The 16,562-nt window shown below is 27.1% G+C and overlaps 1 protein-coding gene across 1 annotated transcript in view; it reads left to right on the top strand.

The window, feature by feature from the left end:
- The window catches only part of LOC100211959 (protein Jade-1), a 45,949-nt gene extending 36,738 nt beyond the window's left edge, over positions 1–9,211 (top strand). The window contains exons 15-20 of the mRNA XM_065814567.1: positions 483–584; positions 674–765; positions 1,125–1,245; positions 1,706–1,771; positions 7,421–7,495; positions 8,044–9,211. Of these exons, the coding sequence (XP_065670639.1) occupies positions 483–584; positions 674–765; positions 1,125–1,245; positions 1,706–1,771; positions 7,421–7,495; positions 8,044–9,108 (1,521 nt within the window). The 3' untranslated portion in view covers positions 9,109–9,211. The remainder of the gene's footprint in view (positions 1–482; positions 585–673; positions 766–1,124; positions 1,246–1,705; positions 1,772–7,420; positions 7,496–8,043) is intronic.
- Positions 9,212–16,562: the final 7,351 nt, after the last annotated feature.

Raw genomic sequence — 16,562 nt, 5'->3', positions numbered from 1 at the left:
TTTCATCTATTTTTAGCATTAGTTTTTGAAATTTTCAGCATTAGTTGTTAAAATTTTCATTAATTTTAATAGCTAATGCAGTTTTTAATAATAGCAGTTTTGATAAGATTAGTAAAATAAACATTTTTATTAAAAAATTTTGATTATAATAATCATATATATCTACCTATCGCCACTAATAATCATATATATCTACATATCGCCACTAATAATCAAATAACATCACTTTCAAGAAAATTTTGATTATAATAATCATATATATCTACCTATCGCCACTAATAATCAAGTAGCATCACTTTCAAGAAAATTTTTTTATTAATAAATATTTGGTTACTTTTTTTGTTTTGTAAAAATGTCAAGTGTAGCTTTGGGCTCTGGTAAAGAAATAATTATTTTAAAATGGTTTATATATTTTGTGCTGACATTAACTTTAATTTACTACAATTTTTTTTGTCTGTCAGAGTTTTTTGTTTTTTTTTAAGGTTAAACGCTGTGTAAGAGCTTATCATATAACCTGTGCTGCAAAAGAAGGTCTAGAATTAAAAACAGTTATTGTACCTGAAAAAGATGATGTTCATCATATTGTGAGTCTTTCTTCAGTTCTCTAAAGACCTAAGGTATTTAATTTAAATTAGTACTTATGTTTTTAAAATAGTAAATTATGTTTTTACAGTCGTTTTGCTCCAAACATTGTACACCTATACCACCAGAGCAAAATGTTCATAGAAAAAATTGTGACGGGATTGAAAATACTCGACTTAAAGAGTAAGAATTTTTTTTTTTAATTTTATGTTTTAAACTAATTCCTGTTAAGAATTTTTTATTGATAAAAATTTTGAAATTTATCCACAAAGCATTTTTTTTTAATTATATTTATATACATTTATTGTTTTTGTGTTCTTTCAGTTTATTGTTTTTTATAAGAAAATTATTTTCAAATTAGTTTTTATTGGAATAATTAAAAAATTAGTTTTTATTGGAATAATTAGACATTTTGTTTAATAGCAAACTTTTTCCCACTACAGTTTAAACAGCATTAAGGAAACCACTTTTTTTTTAATTTTATTAATATAAATTATATTATTTTCGAAGGGTGCAATTCATTTATTTACAAACTGTTTTAGATTACGAAAATTGGAATCAAACTTTCATTCATTAGTAAAAGTCACTCGTGCTTCTAAAGATTTAAATTTAGATAAAGAGGCTACAAGGAGATTGCATTCTTATTGGACCTTAAGAAGAAGGGTAAGAATTTTGTATGTTTATTAAGTATATACAAATAATAAATAAAATACAAAGTTTAAAGTTTGACACAAGATAGCAATCATAGGTAATATAAATCATAAGAAATGTAACAAAAAATATATATAAATTATACTGTGCAATGTCTGCATTAACATTGTTAATAAAAAATTTAATTTCATACTTGGTTACCAACTACTATAACTGGAATGAGGATTAGCTAAAAACCCATATTTTCTGTTTCCCTTGCAATTTTTAAAAGTTCAGCCAAATTAGCTTTGCTTTCATAAAGAAAAGTGTTTTTATGTTTGCATCATTCATCTTTAAATTTTCTATAGATAAGTTTTGTTTATTTTTACTTAAACATTTGCACAATTTTGAAAACTCTAACTATTATAAACTAAAATATTAGTTGTTTTTTAAAGGATATTAAACTTATAAGAAAAATATAATTTTTTTTTAGGATAATGGAAATGTTCCTTTAATCAAACTTACTTTTGAACAACAAGAAAAACTAAGCGGAAAGCAGGTAATGTATACAATTTTATATTGGTATATTACTTATAGTGTTTGACATTTCTCAATGATTTTTAATTCCTCAGAAATTAAGAATTTTTTATTCCACAAACTTTTAATAACAGACTAATTTCCTTTCTTTGTAACAAAATCATTGACATTAGAAAAATTCATTTTTGGGATGTAAATTTTATTGTGACAGTACATCCTTGAGAAGTTCACAAAAATTTGTTCTGGAATCAGGTGCTTGAAAGATATTGCATTCTTGTTTTATTATTTTACTTGTACTTTTGTTAATAACCTTCACAGTATTAATTTCTTTAATAGCCTCTTTAATTGATAAATTTGTTTGATAATGTTCTTTGAGGGACAGCTGTACTTTATTATTATATTCTAATTCAGCTTTAGCATTGGTAAAATTATTATTGTTCTCATCACTGTTTGTTTCTAAGCAATTGGAGTAATCTATTTAGCATTGTTTTCACTGTTTTATAAATTTCATTTTTTGGGAGCAGATTTAAAAAAAGAAGAAACAATAGCATCTTTGTTGTTAGAACTTGGATTTTGTAAAAATTTATACAGATATACAATATTATTATCTTTTCTGAAATTGATTTCTCCTTTTATTTTTTGTAGAAATTCTTTCATTTTTCAGACTTATTTCAGAATTAATTTCCTGTAATTTCCCAAACAAAAGTTTTAAAGCCCCTTTCACATTTATTAGTGTAGAATTTTCTTGGCATAAACTTTAAACAGTTAAGCTTACAGGCTCTAAAACAAATAATGTTTCTACGATATTGACATAGTGATCTTTCCATAGATAATTTAAATTTAGTTCTGATAAAGTCTTAATGGGTTTATGTAGTTGTGAAAACTGTTTTTCAATTTCTATTGTATTCCATCTTGTTTTGCAATCTAAAAGTAAAACTGCTTTAGTAGGTTCTCTCAGTTACATGCCTCTGTCATACAACATTTTTTATAGGAGATTTTTTTAATTTCTTTTTCCGAACGTTTTTAGCCTTCAATTGTATCTTTAATTGAAGTATTCACTTGCAGCTCTTCCTATTCTGGTACTTCATTTTCCAAATCAGATTCATATTCTGAAAAATCAGCTTTATATTTAACAACTTCATCTACTGCATTATCAGTATCATCATTGTTTCTATCCTTGGATTTATTTTTTTCAGATGCTAGATGTAAAGTATGGAAATGTAATAGTGGACTAACAGTAACCAATCTCCCAAATTTTTCCATCACTCATAACAATCTCCCAAATTTTTGCATAACAGACACTCAATCACTCATAACAGCTACAATATCTTTGTCTAAGCAAAAATTAACGATATTTAATATTTCAGTTAATATCCCTTATATGTCTCTGTTGTAGAACTATCAATATATATTAATTTAAGTTTGTTCGAATTTCCATATAAATAATCATCCATAAATCTCTTATATTTAAGACTGGTCTATTCTTTAATATACACTCTAACATTTTTGTGTTCCTCTTTTAAATTCCTAATATTTTTTACTAGCTCCTTATTCTAAACATGATAAAAATCCATTATAGTTGTTGAATGTCACCGGGATTCTCTTGCAGCCATACTATTTCAAATAAATTTCCTTTTAGCTGGTTAAAAATTATCTACAGCTGCAATTTAAGAAATTAGTTCTTCTTGAGTTGCCCATTTTACATGTATTAAAATTGTTTGATTATCAGTACTACTCAATCATCATTTAACTTGTTGATGAGAAGTTGATGGGGATGATGTGGAACAGATACTTTTGGCTTTGATTTCTTTCTTTTAGAATTTGTGGACACCTTCCAGATGCCGGTGTTAGTCAGTAGTTAAAAAATTTATGCATAATAATTGTTTGCTGCATAATCTTGCATCATAAAATTTAAAACACAGCGTAATCTGGATAACTTTCTTTCTTTTTAAAATAATTTCACATATCTTTATATAATTTTTTCATTTCTGTGAATAAAAAATAAATATCTAAATTATAAAAAAATCAATAGAAGAGTTGAGTTTGCAAAGTTTATTGTGCCAATTATTCTTAGAAATTATCTTTTGTTGTAAGCAGATTTACATAAACAGAAATAAAATATTGATACTTAATGTTAATAGTTATCAAATCACACAAAATACTTTGTTATGCTAAATTATATACCCTAACGTAACAATGTAAGTATACTTACATTTAATGCTAGGGTATATAATTATGCTAAATCATATACCTAACTTTTTAAAGACACCTATATGTACATAAAGTATAATAAACAATTCCCTTTTTTTAATATTCAATTTTTCTTTGGTAAATTAAAAGATATTTTTTATGCACACCAACATCACAAACAACTCATAATATTAATTAGAGAGATTTAATTTGAACTTGATACTGGCATGCCCATAAAAATATTAAAAATTTTAGTCCCGACTAGTGACTAAAGAATTCTTGAGAATAAGTACTAATTGCAATAATGATATTTGAAGTATAATAGAATATAATTTCTTATTTGCTCAAGAATTATGAAATAGTTTCTCGAGAAATGAGGAAAAATTAAAATGAGCAGTTAAAAAACAATTTCAAAAGATTTTTAAAACTCTTTTTTTTAATGCCATATTTTTAGTACTTTCAATAATATAAAAAAACAAAAAAAGTTTCAAGCTGTAAAGATGTTTTTAATTGGATAAAAAAGGTATTTTAGAAATATATTTACCACCATTACAATTTTGAATGCATGTATCTTTGTCTTGTAATAATTCACTAAAGTATTTTTCCACTGTTTTTTTGTTATTTTCTACACAAAAAGGTAATCAAAAAAATTTTTTTGATCATGAGGATAAATTTATCCATGTTTAAAGTAAGAGAAATTGTACTTGCTCTCTCCCAAAATTTGTGAACGGGCTTAACTCTTGGCAGGAAACACCAATATCTGTTTCAACTTTACAACAATGCCTTTTATCAGTTATGCTTTGATAGGACAAATTGCCATTAAAATATCATTACTACACAAGCAAAACAAGTTAAAAATTAAAATAGGCAAAAAAAAAATATATAAAAAGTGGACAATAGCCCAAAGTCTTGTTCATTTAAAGCGTGTACACAAAATAAATGTGAAAGAATAAACACATCATTTTTTTTTCAGTAGTTGTATTAAAATCTTTTTAATTGTTTTGTATTTTGTTTACAACATGTTGTGGTTTCAAAAAATTATGTTAGTTTTTGGATTTAACTTGAAATTAATTTTAAAAATGACAAAAGAAGAAGACATAAAAGAAAAAATTATGCACAAATATTTACAAAATCCTAGCTACAAAATAGTAGCTACAATTTGATAGCAAAATTGTTGCAAATACATCCATACACCGTTAGTCGTGTTATTCAATCTTTTTCTCAAAAAAAATTTATCAAACGCAAATCTGGTGGTGGAAGAAAGGAAGGTTTTAAAGATATAAAACTAGTTAGAAAACTGGTTAACAGTTTTAAGAATAACCCAAGCCTTTCACTAAGGGAACGCGCAAAATTATATGAATTTTCTCATAGTTTTGTTGCAAAAGTTAGAAACAAACATGGTTTTCATTCTTTCAAAGCACAAAAAGTGCCCAACCATTCTGAAACTCAACAAAAAAGTGCAAGAACCTGTGGCAGAAAGTTGTATGACAATTTTATTTCTAAAAGTTTCTGTATTATTGAAGACGATGAAACTTATATGAAGTATGATCATCAACAAATTCCTGGTGCTGTTTATTATATTGCCAAATATAGAGGAAAAGCAGATAAGAAATTTAAATACACAAAATATGACAAGTTCGCTAAAAAAGCTTTGATTTGGCAAGCTATTTGCAGTTGCGGCAAAAAATCAGCACCTTATATTTCTCAGTCCACACTTCCTGGTCAAATATATGTTAAAGAATATTTACAAAAACGCATTTTATCTTTCATTAAATCACACAATAACAGACCTATGTTCTGGCCTGATTTAGCTTCAATTCATTATTGTAAACTAGCTATGGAATGGTATAAAAAGAATAATGTGAAATTTATGCCTAAAACAGAAAATCCTCCAAACTGCCCAGAGTTGAGAGTTATTGAAAAGTACTGGGCTATTATTATAAGAAAAATGAAAAAAACAAAAAAGCTTTGCAGAAACATTAAAGATATTAAAATATCATTTAAAAAAGCATCAAATAGTTTTGATTCATATTCTGTGCACAAGCTTATGGGTACCACTAAAGCAAAAGCTCGAAATTTTATTAGATTCCCACAAGAATGATTAATTTTTTTTTTTTTAATGTTTGATCTACTTATATCATTGTATTAAAATTATTATTTGGTTCGAAATAAAAATTGAGGAGTTCTTTTTTTAGTTGTTTTTCTACTTTCACATTTATTTCGTGCACACGCTTTACGAATCAAAGTTTTTTGGAGAACATTGTTGATATGTTCAATGTTTAATCAGGGAACCGATATTAAACCAATGTAAAGTTCTAATAGTCTAAAAGTGCTTTGCTGGAAACAGTGATGTCATGGATAAAAATTGAGTGCGTCATTGATAAAAAAATATACCACAACATTCTCCAGTAACATGCATTTCCGTGCAGTAAAAGAATTGTGGGTTGCAAATTTGTTTTCCATCAAGATAATGATCCTAAACACATCTCTAAGTTTTGCCAAAATCACATCACATTTAAAGAAAAACAAAAGGAACTAACATAATTGGATAAATTTCCTCAGCCGCTTGATTTAAATTTAGTTAAATTGTTGCAAGACGAGTTAGAAATGTAAGGAAAATGCAACCAATCAAAACACTTTTGGGTATTTATACCAACTTTTTAAAATCAAATCAACTGAGTCATTACAGAAAATGATCGGAAGGATGCACAGAGTATGTGTAGCTGTTATAAAAGCAAAAGAATGATTCTTTGAAGAATCAAATTTTTTTTAAATGCTGCCAGATTTTTTTAAATGTCATCCTATTTTTTTAAAGCAATGGTTATTTTATTGTAAGCAATGCAAATAAATAACAATGATGAAAAAATCTGTTTTTTTTTGTTTTTTTTTAATAAATCCAAACTTTTGACCGGTAGTGTAGGATCTTTAAAAAGTGGTAAAAAAATTTATCTCATAAACCTTATTCTTCAAAATTTTTGAAATTTTATTTAATTGTATTGCAAAACGTATGTACTATATACAACTCAAACATGTGTTTGCACTGTTTACATTTGTTTAGATAATTTTAAGTTTAGTCTTAATAATCAGGATTTTAAGTCAGAATATAATAATTCAGAATATTAGGAGTCGAATACTTATTTGTTCAAAGAATAAGAGTTAGAATTTCTTGACCTCCTGAAATATTTTGTAACAACTGCTAATAAATATTTTATTATATTATTTTCTGTCAAATAAAGTTTAAAGGTCATTCAAACAAGTATGAGTATTTAATATAAATATAATATAAATTTAGAAAATAAAGTTTGATATTTACTCACAAAATAAATAAGTTTATTTTATACTTAAGCTGTTATTTATCTTCAAATATTTTTAGAATATGTTCTTGTACATATGTTTTATAGTACTATTTTACTTGTTCTCTTTTTTATAATATTCCTTTTTTAGTTGTCTTTTTTATAATATTGTATTTTTGATGTTTTAGGGTGTAGTGTTTATTAACCAACAAAAAACTTTAGAGATGGAGCGCTTTCTTTTTCTGCGCCAAGATCTTGAAAGGGTTAACTTTTTTAAGTTGATATTTTTAAATAAACATTTAATAAATTGATGTAAACGGTATTAATGTATTATTTGATACCTGAAAGTTGTTGTTAAATGTTAGAAGTGTGTGCAATTTTAAAGAGTATAAAATAGTGCAAATTGAAAAAAATTTAAATATGGCTTAAAAACTCAAATATATGTTCTATATATACTAGATTACATTGATTTAGTGGTTTAGTGAGAGGTATCATAAACTAGTTCAAAATCTTATTTAAATTGAATTTTAAATCTGTAGATTTAAATTTGATTTGAATAGATTTAATTTTAAATTTACAGGTTTAAAATTTTATTAGAAAATCTTTTAACGTTATGACAAGTTAACAAAAAAATTTTAACTTCTAATACATCTTGATAATGTCCATGTTGTATACACTTCTCACATTTGATCAAAAATTTGATCGAAAAAGTAATAGGTTTTTTTCTAGAAGCTTATATATAGAATAGAAGCTTTTCCAGACGCTTATATATAGAATACATTGCTTGCTAAAAAATACTATCTAATTTTAGCTTCGTAATTTGTGTTATATGATTGTTCGTCGTGAAAAGATAAGAAAAGAAATTCAACGTGTGTCTATGGATATATTTTACAAAGAAAATGATATTGCGCTTAATGAAAACACTGATGGCAATAGTCAAAACATACTCCGATGTAAACCAGCAAAGTTCAATAATTTTTCAGATATCTATTGTACCAACAAAGTATTTCAGGAAGAAACCGGGTTACTAATTGACATGTGTAACGATGACGAAATTTTAGAAGAATATAATAAGTTAGAAAATTTCAGTTCTATTGAAAGGTTTAATCCAAACGATTTATCACGTGAAGAGTTCCAAAAAAAATTGAAAAAGAAAAAAAATATAGAAGCAGCTGAAAAAAGCAGCGATCGAGAGCGGAACATTTTTTCCTTGTTCAACTCGTGTATCAAGACAGATCATAAACTTCTATTAGAAAATAAAGAAAGAACTTTAGATATATTAGAAACACGTAAAACAGTTTTGCATCTTTTAAATGAAAACCAACCTTTAAAACTAAAAAACTCGACTGAACAAATTGATGACGAAAAAAATGTTTTTGATAAAATTGATAAGCTAATCGAGTCGAATGATTCCTTAGATGTTTCCTGCGATGAAATTTCGATCAAAAATGACTGCTGTAAAAAATCTATTCTGGCTAAACGAGGCAAAAAGCGCTTTCGTAATCTTCACGATATAAGAGAAAAAAGAATCAGTCAAATTTCTAAAACTCGTTCCAAAATGCGATTTTTTTATCCAAACTATTCGTGTTTACCTGAAGAATCAGACAACCCGCCTAATAGTAATAACACTTCGACTCTGAGGTTTAAATCAACAACTAATAAACTCGAGCATCCAGTAACAAATATTAAACCAAAGAAATCTCGTAGTTTAACGAATAACATTACAAGCTCCTTGAACACTAAACATTCGATCTATATAGACAAAGCAAAACGACGAAGATTGAATGTTTCTAGTGTAAAAGATGAGTTTGATGATAGTTGTGATTCAAATCCTACTGATTTTATCCGTATAACTAGGTCACGAGTGGCTTCTTGATCCTAGAATCTCATTGGAAACGTCTGATGTTTAAATTCTAACATAAGTGTATTTTAAGAAATATAATTTTTATAGCAAATAAGAAAATATCGCAAGAATATTATTCCCATTGAAAGTTTAAGAGTTATTATAAATCTCTGTAACAAATGATTCATAAAAGATCTCCGTTACGGATGATTTATATTCGGTCTCTGTGAAAAATGGTAAGATTTATAATTGTGTAAATAACTTATATCAGTCGTAAATTTTGAATAATAGCAGTAAAACTTATATTTATGCAGTATATACGAATAAGGTTAGCGATGGAGTTGTATGCTTTATACGGTAATGGAATGAGGATTGACTTGTTTAATCTAAACTTGCGTTGGCCCATTAAAATTTTTAGCGCTAATAATCATAATAAGTTTATTTTATTAACAATAAAGTATCAAAATATGACAAAACAAGGTAAAAAAGTTTTAAAACAAAGTAAAGTAACGCGAATTTAGCAGTATTTTGCAATAACCATTTTGTGGTTAACGCTTTATCTAATAAATTGGATCGCTACATTAATTTTAATATATTAATTAAAAATTTACACGCACACACACACACACACACACACACACACACACACACACACACACACACACACACACACACACAGTACTCGGAATATGTTTTAGACCACTTGTTTAATTAGACTTATTTACTATTTTTTTAAGCGTACTTAAGTTTAAATAATATATAAGAAAAGTTGAAAGAATATATTATTTTGAATAAATAAACAAAATTGACGAGGGAACATGAGGGATTTGTTTGTTTATTTATTAAAACGATGTGTCATAATAACTACATCCAAAACAGGATATTCAAAGACTGCTGTTATAGAAATCATTAAAAAGTTTAGAGAAACTGGCTCCCTTGAAGATAGAAAGAAAAGTGGTAGACCTCATAAGCTAACAAAAGATGACAATAAATATTCAAAAACCCCTTCTTTAAGAAATAAAAAAAGCATCAATCGAGTTGGCAAAGGACATTACCACAGCAACTGGGAAAAATCAGCTCTTCTTGTATTCAACGACACCTACTCAAATCGGGATTAAGAGGGTGTGTTGCAATTCGAAAACCATTATTACGGCGTGGCAATAAAGAAAAAAGATTTAAATATGCGAAACGACACTAAGATTGGGCCCAGGAAATGTTTAATCGGGCTAGGTACACCGATGAGTCCAAATTCGAAATTTTTGGAACGATAAGATGCCAATATGTTCGAAGAAGAATTGGAGAAGCTTATCAGCCCGAGTGTTTAAACCCTACCGTTAAACACGGAGGAGGCTCTTTACAAGTTTGGGGCTGTTAATCATTATCTGGAGTAGGTGATTTGAACAAAATAGAGGGGCAACTCACCGGAGAACGTTATGTGGATATCCTAAGGCACCATCTGTATCATCCGGAATGAGACTAATAGGTATAATTATCATAATTTTATTCTGCAGCAGGACAATGACCCAAACATTGTTCCCGAGTGGCAAAAAATTATTTAAATGAAATGGCAGAGGAAGGAGTACTGGAATTGATGACCTAACCTCCCCAGAGTCCAGTTTTAAATATAATTAAGCATATTTGGGATTACCTGGATAGAAAAAAAGTCGAACATGCTCCCCGAAATGCTGAAGAATGTTTTATAACTAACTTGTATGAATCTATTCCCCGGCGAATATCGGCCGTGATTAAGGCAAAAGGAGGATTAGTAGATATTAAGAGTTTTTTATGAAGTTTGACATTAAAAAGTTTGTAATTGTACATATTTTGTGTGAAATACGTGTTTTAATAAGTTTATAATATAGAACTACAAACTTAAATATTAGAAAAGAATTCTCCGGGATTTTTTGAAAAAATATAAGTCGTCTAAAACATATTCGCAGTACTGTATATATTAGCTGATCGGATCCGTAAAAATACGGGTCTTTGGAAGTCTATTTCACACCGACTTTTTCTATACTTTTTCCTTATATATATATATCCTAGCTTTTCGGACCCCTAAAGTATGAATCTTCACCATACCGACCCTTTCTATACTTAACTATTACACGCCAATTATTTCTAAACCTATTCCTTATTTACTACAATATTCTCATTAAAATAATTCATTCAGAAAAATTGCTGAAAGTTCTGAAAAAAAGAGCAAAAAAAAGAAATATAAAAACATATATATAACATATATATATGTTATAGGGGTGCACTGATGCATCGGCCAGCCAATCATCGACCATTTAGCCAAATAATCGGTCTTGGTAATCATTGGCCAATGCCAATTGTTTTAAAAAATCAGTTTTTTTTAATTTTGTGTTTCTATATTGTATAAAAAATTATTCCATAAATATATGGAATTCCATAAATATATGGAATAAATATATGAAGTATATTTAAAAAATCAGTTTTTTTTAATTTTGTGTTTCTATATTGTATAAAAAATTATTCCATAAATATATGGAATAATTTTTTATACAATATAGAAACACAAAATTAAAAAAAACTGATTTTTAAAACAATTGGCTCTTGCATCTTCGTTTATGGTATAAACGAAAATGCAAGAGTTAACATGACCCTAAGTTAATATGTAGACATATCTGCAATCACTAAACCTTTAAATATTTTTTGAACTGTTTTTTATCAGGAGCTACCTGCATTTATGTCTTTTTATAATATACGAAAGTAATTATATGATTTATGGATCCAAAAAACACAAAGAGATAACTTTAAAATCAAGAAATAGAAATGTAATGTAGAATGTATATATATATATATATATATATATATATATATATATATATATATATATATATATATATATATATATATATATATATATATATATATATATATATATATATATATATATATATATATATACATATAGAGTACAATGCAGTAAAATGGTAACATGCAGTAAAATGGTAACATTTTTGAATGTTTACATCAAAAGTGAACAAAAAATGTTAAGGTGATACATAGGTAAATAAACGAATTTGTTTATTATAGTATTTTTTTGATATCTTATGTTTCTAAATTGTTATTGGACAATTAAAATGATATTAAAAAAAAAATTAAGTTCTAATTAGGACTAATTAAAGCCAATATTAGCAAAAGTTGAACTTTATTTTGGCTAAGATTACTAAAAAACGAAAAAAAGATAGCATCTGAAACTTTCACAAAGTTAAGTCTATATGGTTCTTTATGTGTTGAAATTCAAAATAAAAAGGTTCTCAAAATATTTACTCCCCACTTCTCCACCGCAGATGTACACAATAAATACACAAATTTTCATTGAATAATATAAAATTTAAGTCTTTAAAATAAAATATTAAATATTTCCTGAATTTTAGCATATTCTGCATATATCAGGGAACACTTGATCCAAATTTGATAAAAAAAGCTCAGGTTCTTATTTCAGAATCCTTGCCAGAAGATCCAAAAACCTTGAGTAGAGAAAATCAAATGTGAAGTCAAAAAACAAATATTAAATTTAAAATTCTCCTTGTCCATAAACTTTGCCTTCTTTGTCCTTAATTTTGTCATCAAAACCTTTTCTAGTTGCTCTTAATCTCTTTCTTTGTTTTTTACCTTACTATACTTTATTACTAGCTCTAATGTTTATTTTCTGAATGCAGGTTTTATTTTTCTGATTTAAATCGGGAGTTGAAAAAAATCCTTTAGAGACGTTTAAGTTTTTTAAAACTGACAAAATACCAATTCCTCCATAATTAAATGTCAAAACAGCTGATGCAACTGCTATTTTAATAATAGTCTTGTCAACATAAACATATTTTGAAGCTCGCATCCACACTTGGTTATTTAGCGATTCATTTTCAATTTGTGTTTCTCCATCTAGACATCGTTCAAGTAAACTGTCAGCACCTAAATCCTTCGAGAAAATTGACTTAATTAATTCACTCACAGCCTTTGGTATGTTTATTAACTTTTTATATTTGGATGTTTTCATTAGTTTATCTAATTGATATTTACACCAAGTGTTGTTATCGACCGGCACAAATACTGCCCAGTATTTGTGCCGGTCGTCATCATTGTTGTTTTCTGAACAGTGATGTATTAGTGCTGCAATTGATTTTTTCATACCATAAAGATTACCTTCGTTCTGTCTTATGCATACTCCATAATAATTTTGAAGACTGTTCATAACTTTGTCAGCCATTCTACCTTTACCTGTCAATTTCTTGCCATCACTCAGCAACTTTCCTTTATATGAAACCTTAAGTGCTCTTAACCGTGCACCAACTCATTTTTGTACGTGTCCGACACACTCAGTCTTTTCAATTTTATTACCTGGATATGGATTAGCATCTACAATAGCTTTATAAGATTTGCTATCTCCATCACCATGATACTTTATATAGCGTAAATTGTATTTTGAAAGAGAACGATTAAACATTTCAAGGACTCCGACAGATTCCATTGCTCCAGAACTACCAAAATGATTAATTGAAACGATTCACTGTACTCTGGGGATCCTTTTTTAGATTCCCAATATTTAACAGATTTACAATTTTTAGCTAAGGTTTGTGTGTCAATGCATTTATTGTTAGAAATTAAATGGAGTCGTTACTTTAATTTCTAACAATAAATGCATTGGTAAACTCATTGGCGGTGGAATATTCATGACATTCCAAAATGTCTCTATGACACTATGTACTTTACTAATCTCTCGAAAAGCTACAGTTGATCTAATATTAGCATCAAAGGTTTTTCTTCCTCTCTTTGAATCAGGATTGGCAATCTCTTTAGAGCTATACAAATTTTTTTACCATTTACATACAACACAATGCAAAACAAATAAATGTGACAACCCTTATTAAGATTCAATATCATCAGCAAGATACACTTTCGATTGACAACTGGGACATATTCCAACCAAATTAATAGTTGTTCACAATATATCTGTGTTAATTAAAACATAACATTCATTGTTATCTACAGTTTCAGTTACTTTTATAATTGACGAATCTGAATACAGCTTCCTGGCTGATGCTGAAGCGGATATGATGAGTCGTGCTGTTATTTGTGATGATGTTTTGTTTACATCTAGAGACGATCCTGTTTCTGAAGAAGATATATCTATTGATTTTTTATGTCCCCAATACTTTCGAACAGACAATCTTTTTTTTCTCTTCTTTTAAAAGAACCCATATAAAAATATTATAACAATGCCCCTCAATTTTTAATGATCTTTATGAAATAAAACCTAACACTAAGTATACTTTACGCACAACAGGCTTAATTGAACCATTGTGCAAAACTAAACAAGAACAATTTAAAATTACGTATCGTGCTCCGCATATCTGGAATAAAATCTTAGCAAAATATTACAAGTAATTTACAAGATGTAACAATATAAATTGCTTTCAAAAACTAATAAAAAAGAGTATTTCAAAGTATAAAAATCTTATTAATGATTTCTTTTAAACTGCTTTGTTTTGTTTTTGTTTCTTTGACTGTTTGTTTTATTTGTTCTTGTCTTTTTACATTGAATGTTTTTGGTGTTAACACTATTTACTTTAGTTAATTAAGTTTTGCTTTTAACAATATTATAGGAATTTAATATTGTAAAAACATAACTAGTACAACGGTTCTTGATGATAAGACTTAATGGTCTTCTGCAAGTTTCCCGCGTTTTTGTATATTTTTGTATAACTCTTATTATTTTGTCTTTGATTTTTTTTTATATTTATAACTGGATAATTTTTGAAAGAATAAGAGTATCTTGTATTATATTACGGAATTTAATTGTAACAAAAACGGAAAATTTAATAAAAAAAAATAAAAAAAAAATAATAAGAAAAAAAATTCTTAAGAAATACTGTTTCTCTAAAACTAACAAGCGTGATAAGTGGTTTGAAATTATATCGTATAGTCATTACATAATAACTTAATATAAAGCTACATACACACTGTCTTTACAAAGGATTATAAATACAGCATCAATACAATAAACTACTTTTTATAGGGTTAATGTAAGGGTAAAATGTTGTTGCTAAGGGCGTTGCTATGATTTTAAAATAAAGTACTTGTATAAAATTCAATTTTTTAAGCCTTTAAAGAGGGTTTTATTATAAGATATTACGATAAAAAGAATCTAGAGTAAATTTTGAATAAAATAAGTATAGTTTTCAAAAATTGACTTTTTCAGTATTATTTACCCATGTACCACCTTAAGTAATTCTTATTGATGGTGTTCTATTGACGTCACAGTGTAAACATTGTTACTCCGACGCCATCTTGTAGGTCAAACAAATACGCATTAGTTTAACGCAAGGCTAATTACTATTATCTTTTAATGTGGTTTCAATCGATAAAACAGTTAAAAAATTTATTATTTTGAATAAATTTATGTTGAATTTAATTCCCTTTCTTATGATATAGTTAATTTTTTTTTTCTCAAACTAAAACTCAATATTAAATAACTTATTTTCTAAACACTGTCAAACAAGGTAATTAACATAAGCAACTAAGTAAATTGTAAATAATTTGAGCAATTATACAATACAAACAATCATAACCACAAACTTAAAAGAATGTGTGATTTTAGAGGCATTCAACGCTCGTACAAAAAGGTTGTAGAAGATCCAAATGACTACGATTTTACTATAAACTAAAATACTATAAACTTCAAGTTGTTTAAAATTTATGTTTACCTTTAGCTGAAATTCCAGAATTTTTTTCATAAAACATAGACTTTTTATAAATAATTTAACTCCTAGCATAGTCGATGGTCATAAATTAAACGTTAAAAGCTGTGTGTTTAAAAGTAGCTGCTCTTTACATTGAAACCTGCAGTTAAGAAAAGTATACGCATTTGATGAAAGTTTGATATAAAGGTCTTCATTGGCTTTAAGATATGTAAGAAGTAAAAAATACGAATCAAATCAAAAAATTTATAAAATAAAAGTCCTTGAAATGTTACATTTCAAGGACTTTTATATATAGTACAAGCATGTTGTATGTTAGTCTCCTGCCACCAAATAAACACTTCTAAAAGCATATGAAGCTGTTGCAGTATTATTTATGACTTGTGCTGCTTGAAGAAATAAAAAAAATTGGAGAAAAGGCCACCATTGAATAGAGTTGTAAAACTTCATAACAGTAATAAAACAGTATTGTAAGAGAACTGTGAGTCGTGTCTTAAAAGCAGAAAGGGTTAGTTGAATAAAGCTTACATTCGAAAAGGAATTCGAACTTTTGTAACTTATTAGTTATTTTTGCTTTCATTTTTGCATTTTTTCAAAACAAAAATTTTTAATATGTACATGTACTTGAAAATACGCTCAAATTTACACAAAAATGCCAAATCAATAATAATTTTTAAAAACATCAATCAACTTTTTTAGGGTTGTTTAATTGTGTACAGTTTTTTTTTCATTATCAATTTAAAAAACTGTTTTAAAAACTCAACAAAA

This window comes from Hydra vulgaris, chromosome 12 (assembly GCF_038396675.1).
Source record: "Hydra vulgaris chromosome 12, alternate assembly HydraT2T_AEP".
NCBI lineage: Eukaryota > Metazoa > Cnidaria > Hydrozoa > Anthoathecata > Hydridae > Hydra > Hydra vulgaris.
This window is presented reverse-complemented; position numbering and strand designations above follow the sequence as displayed.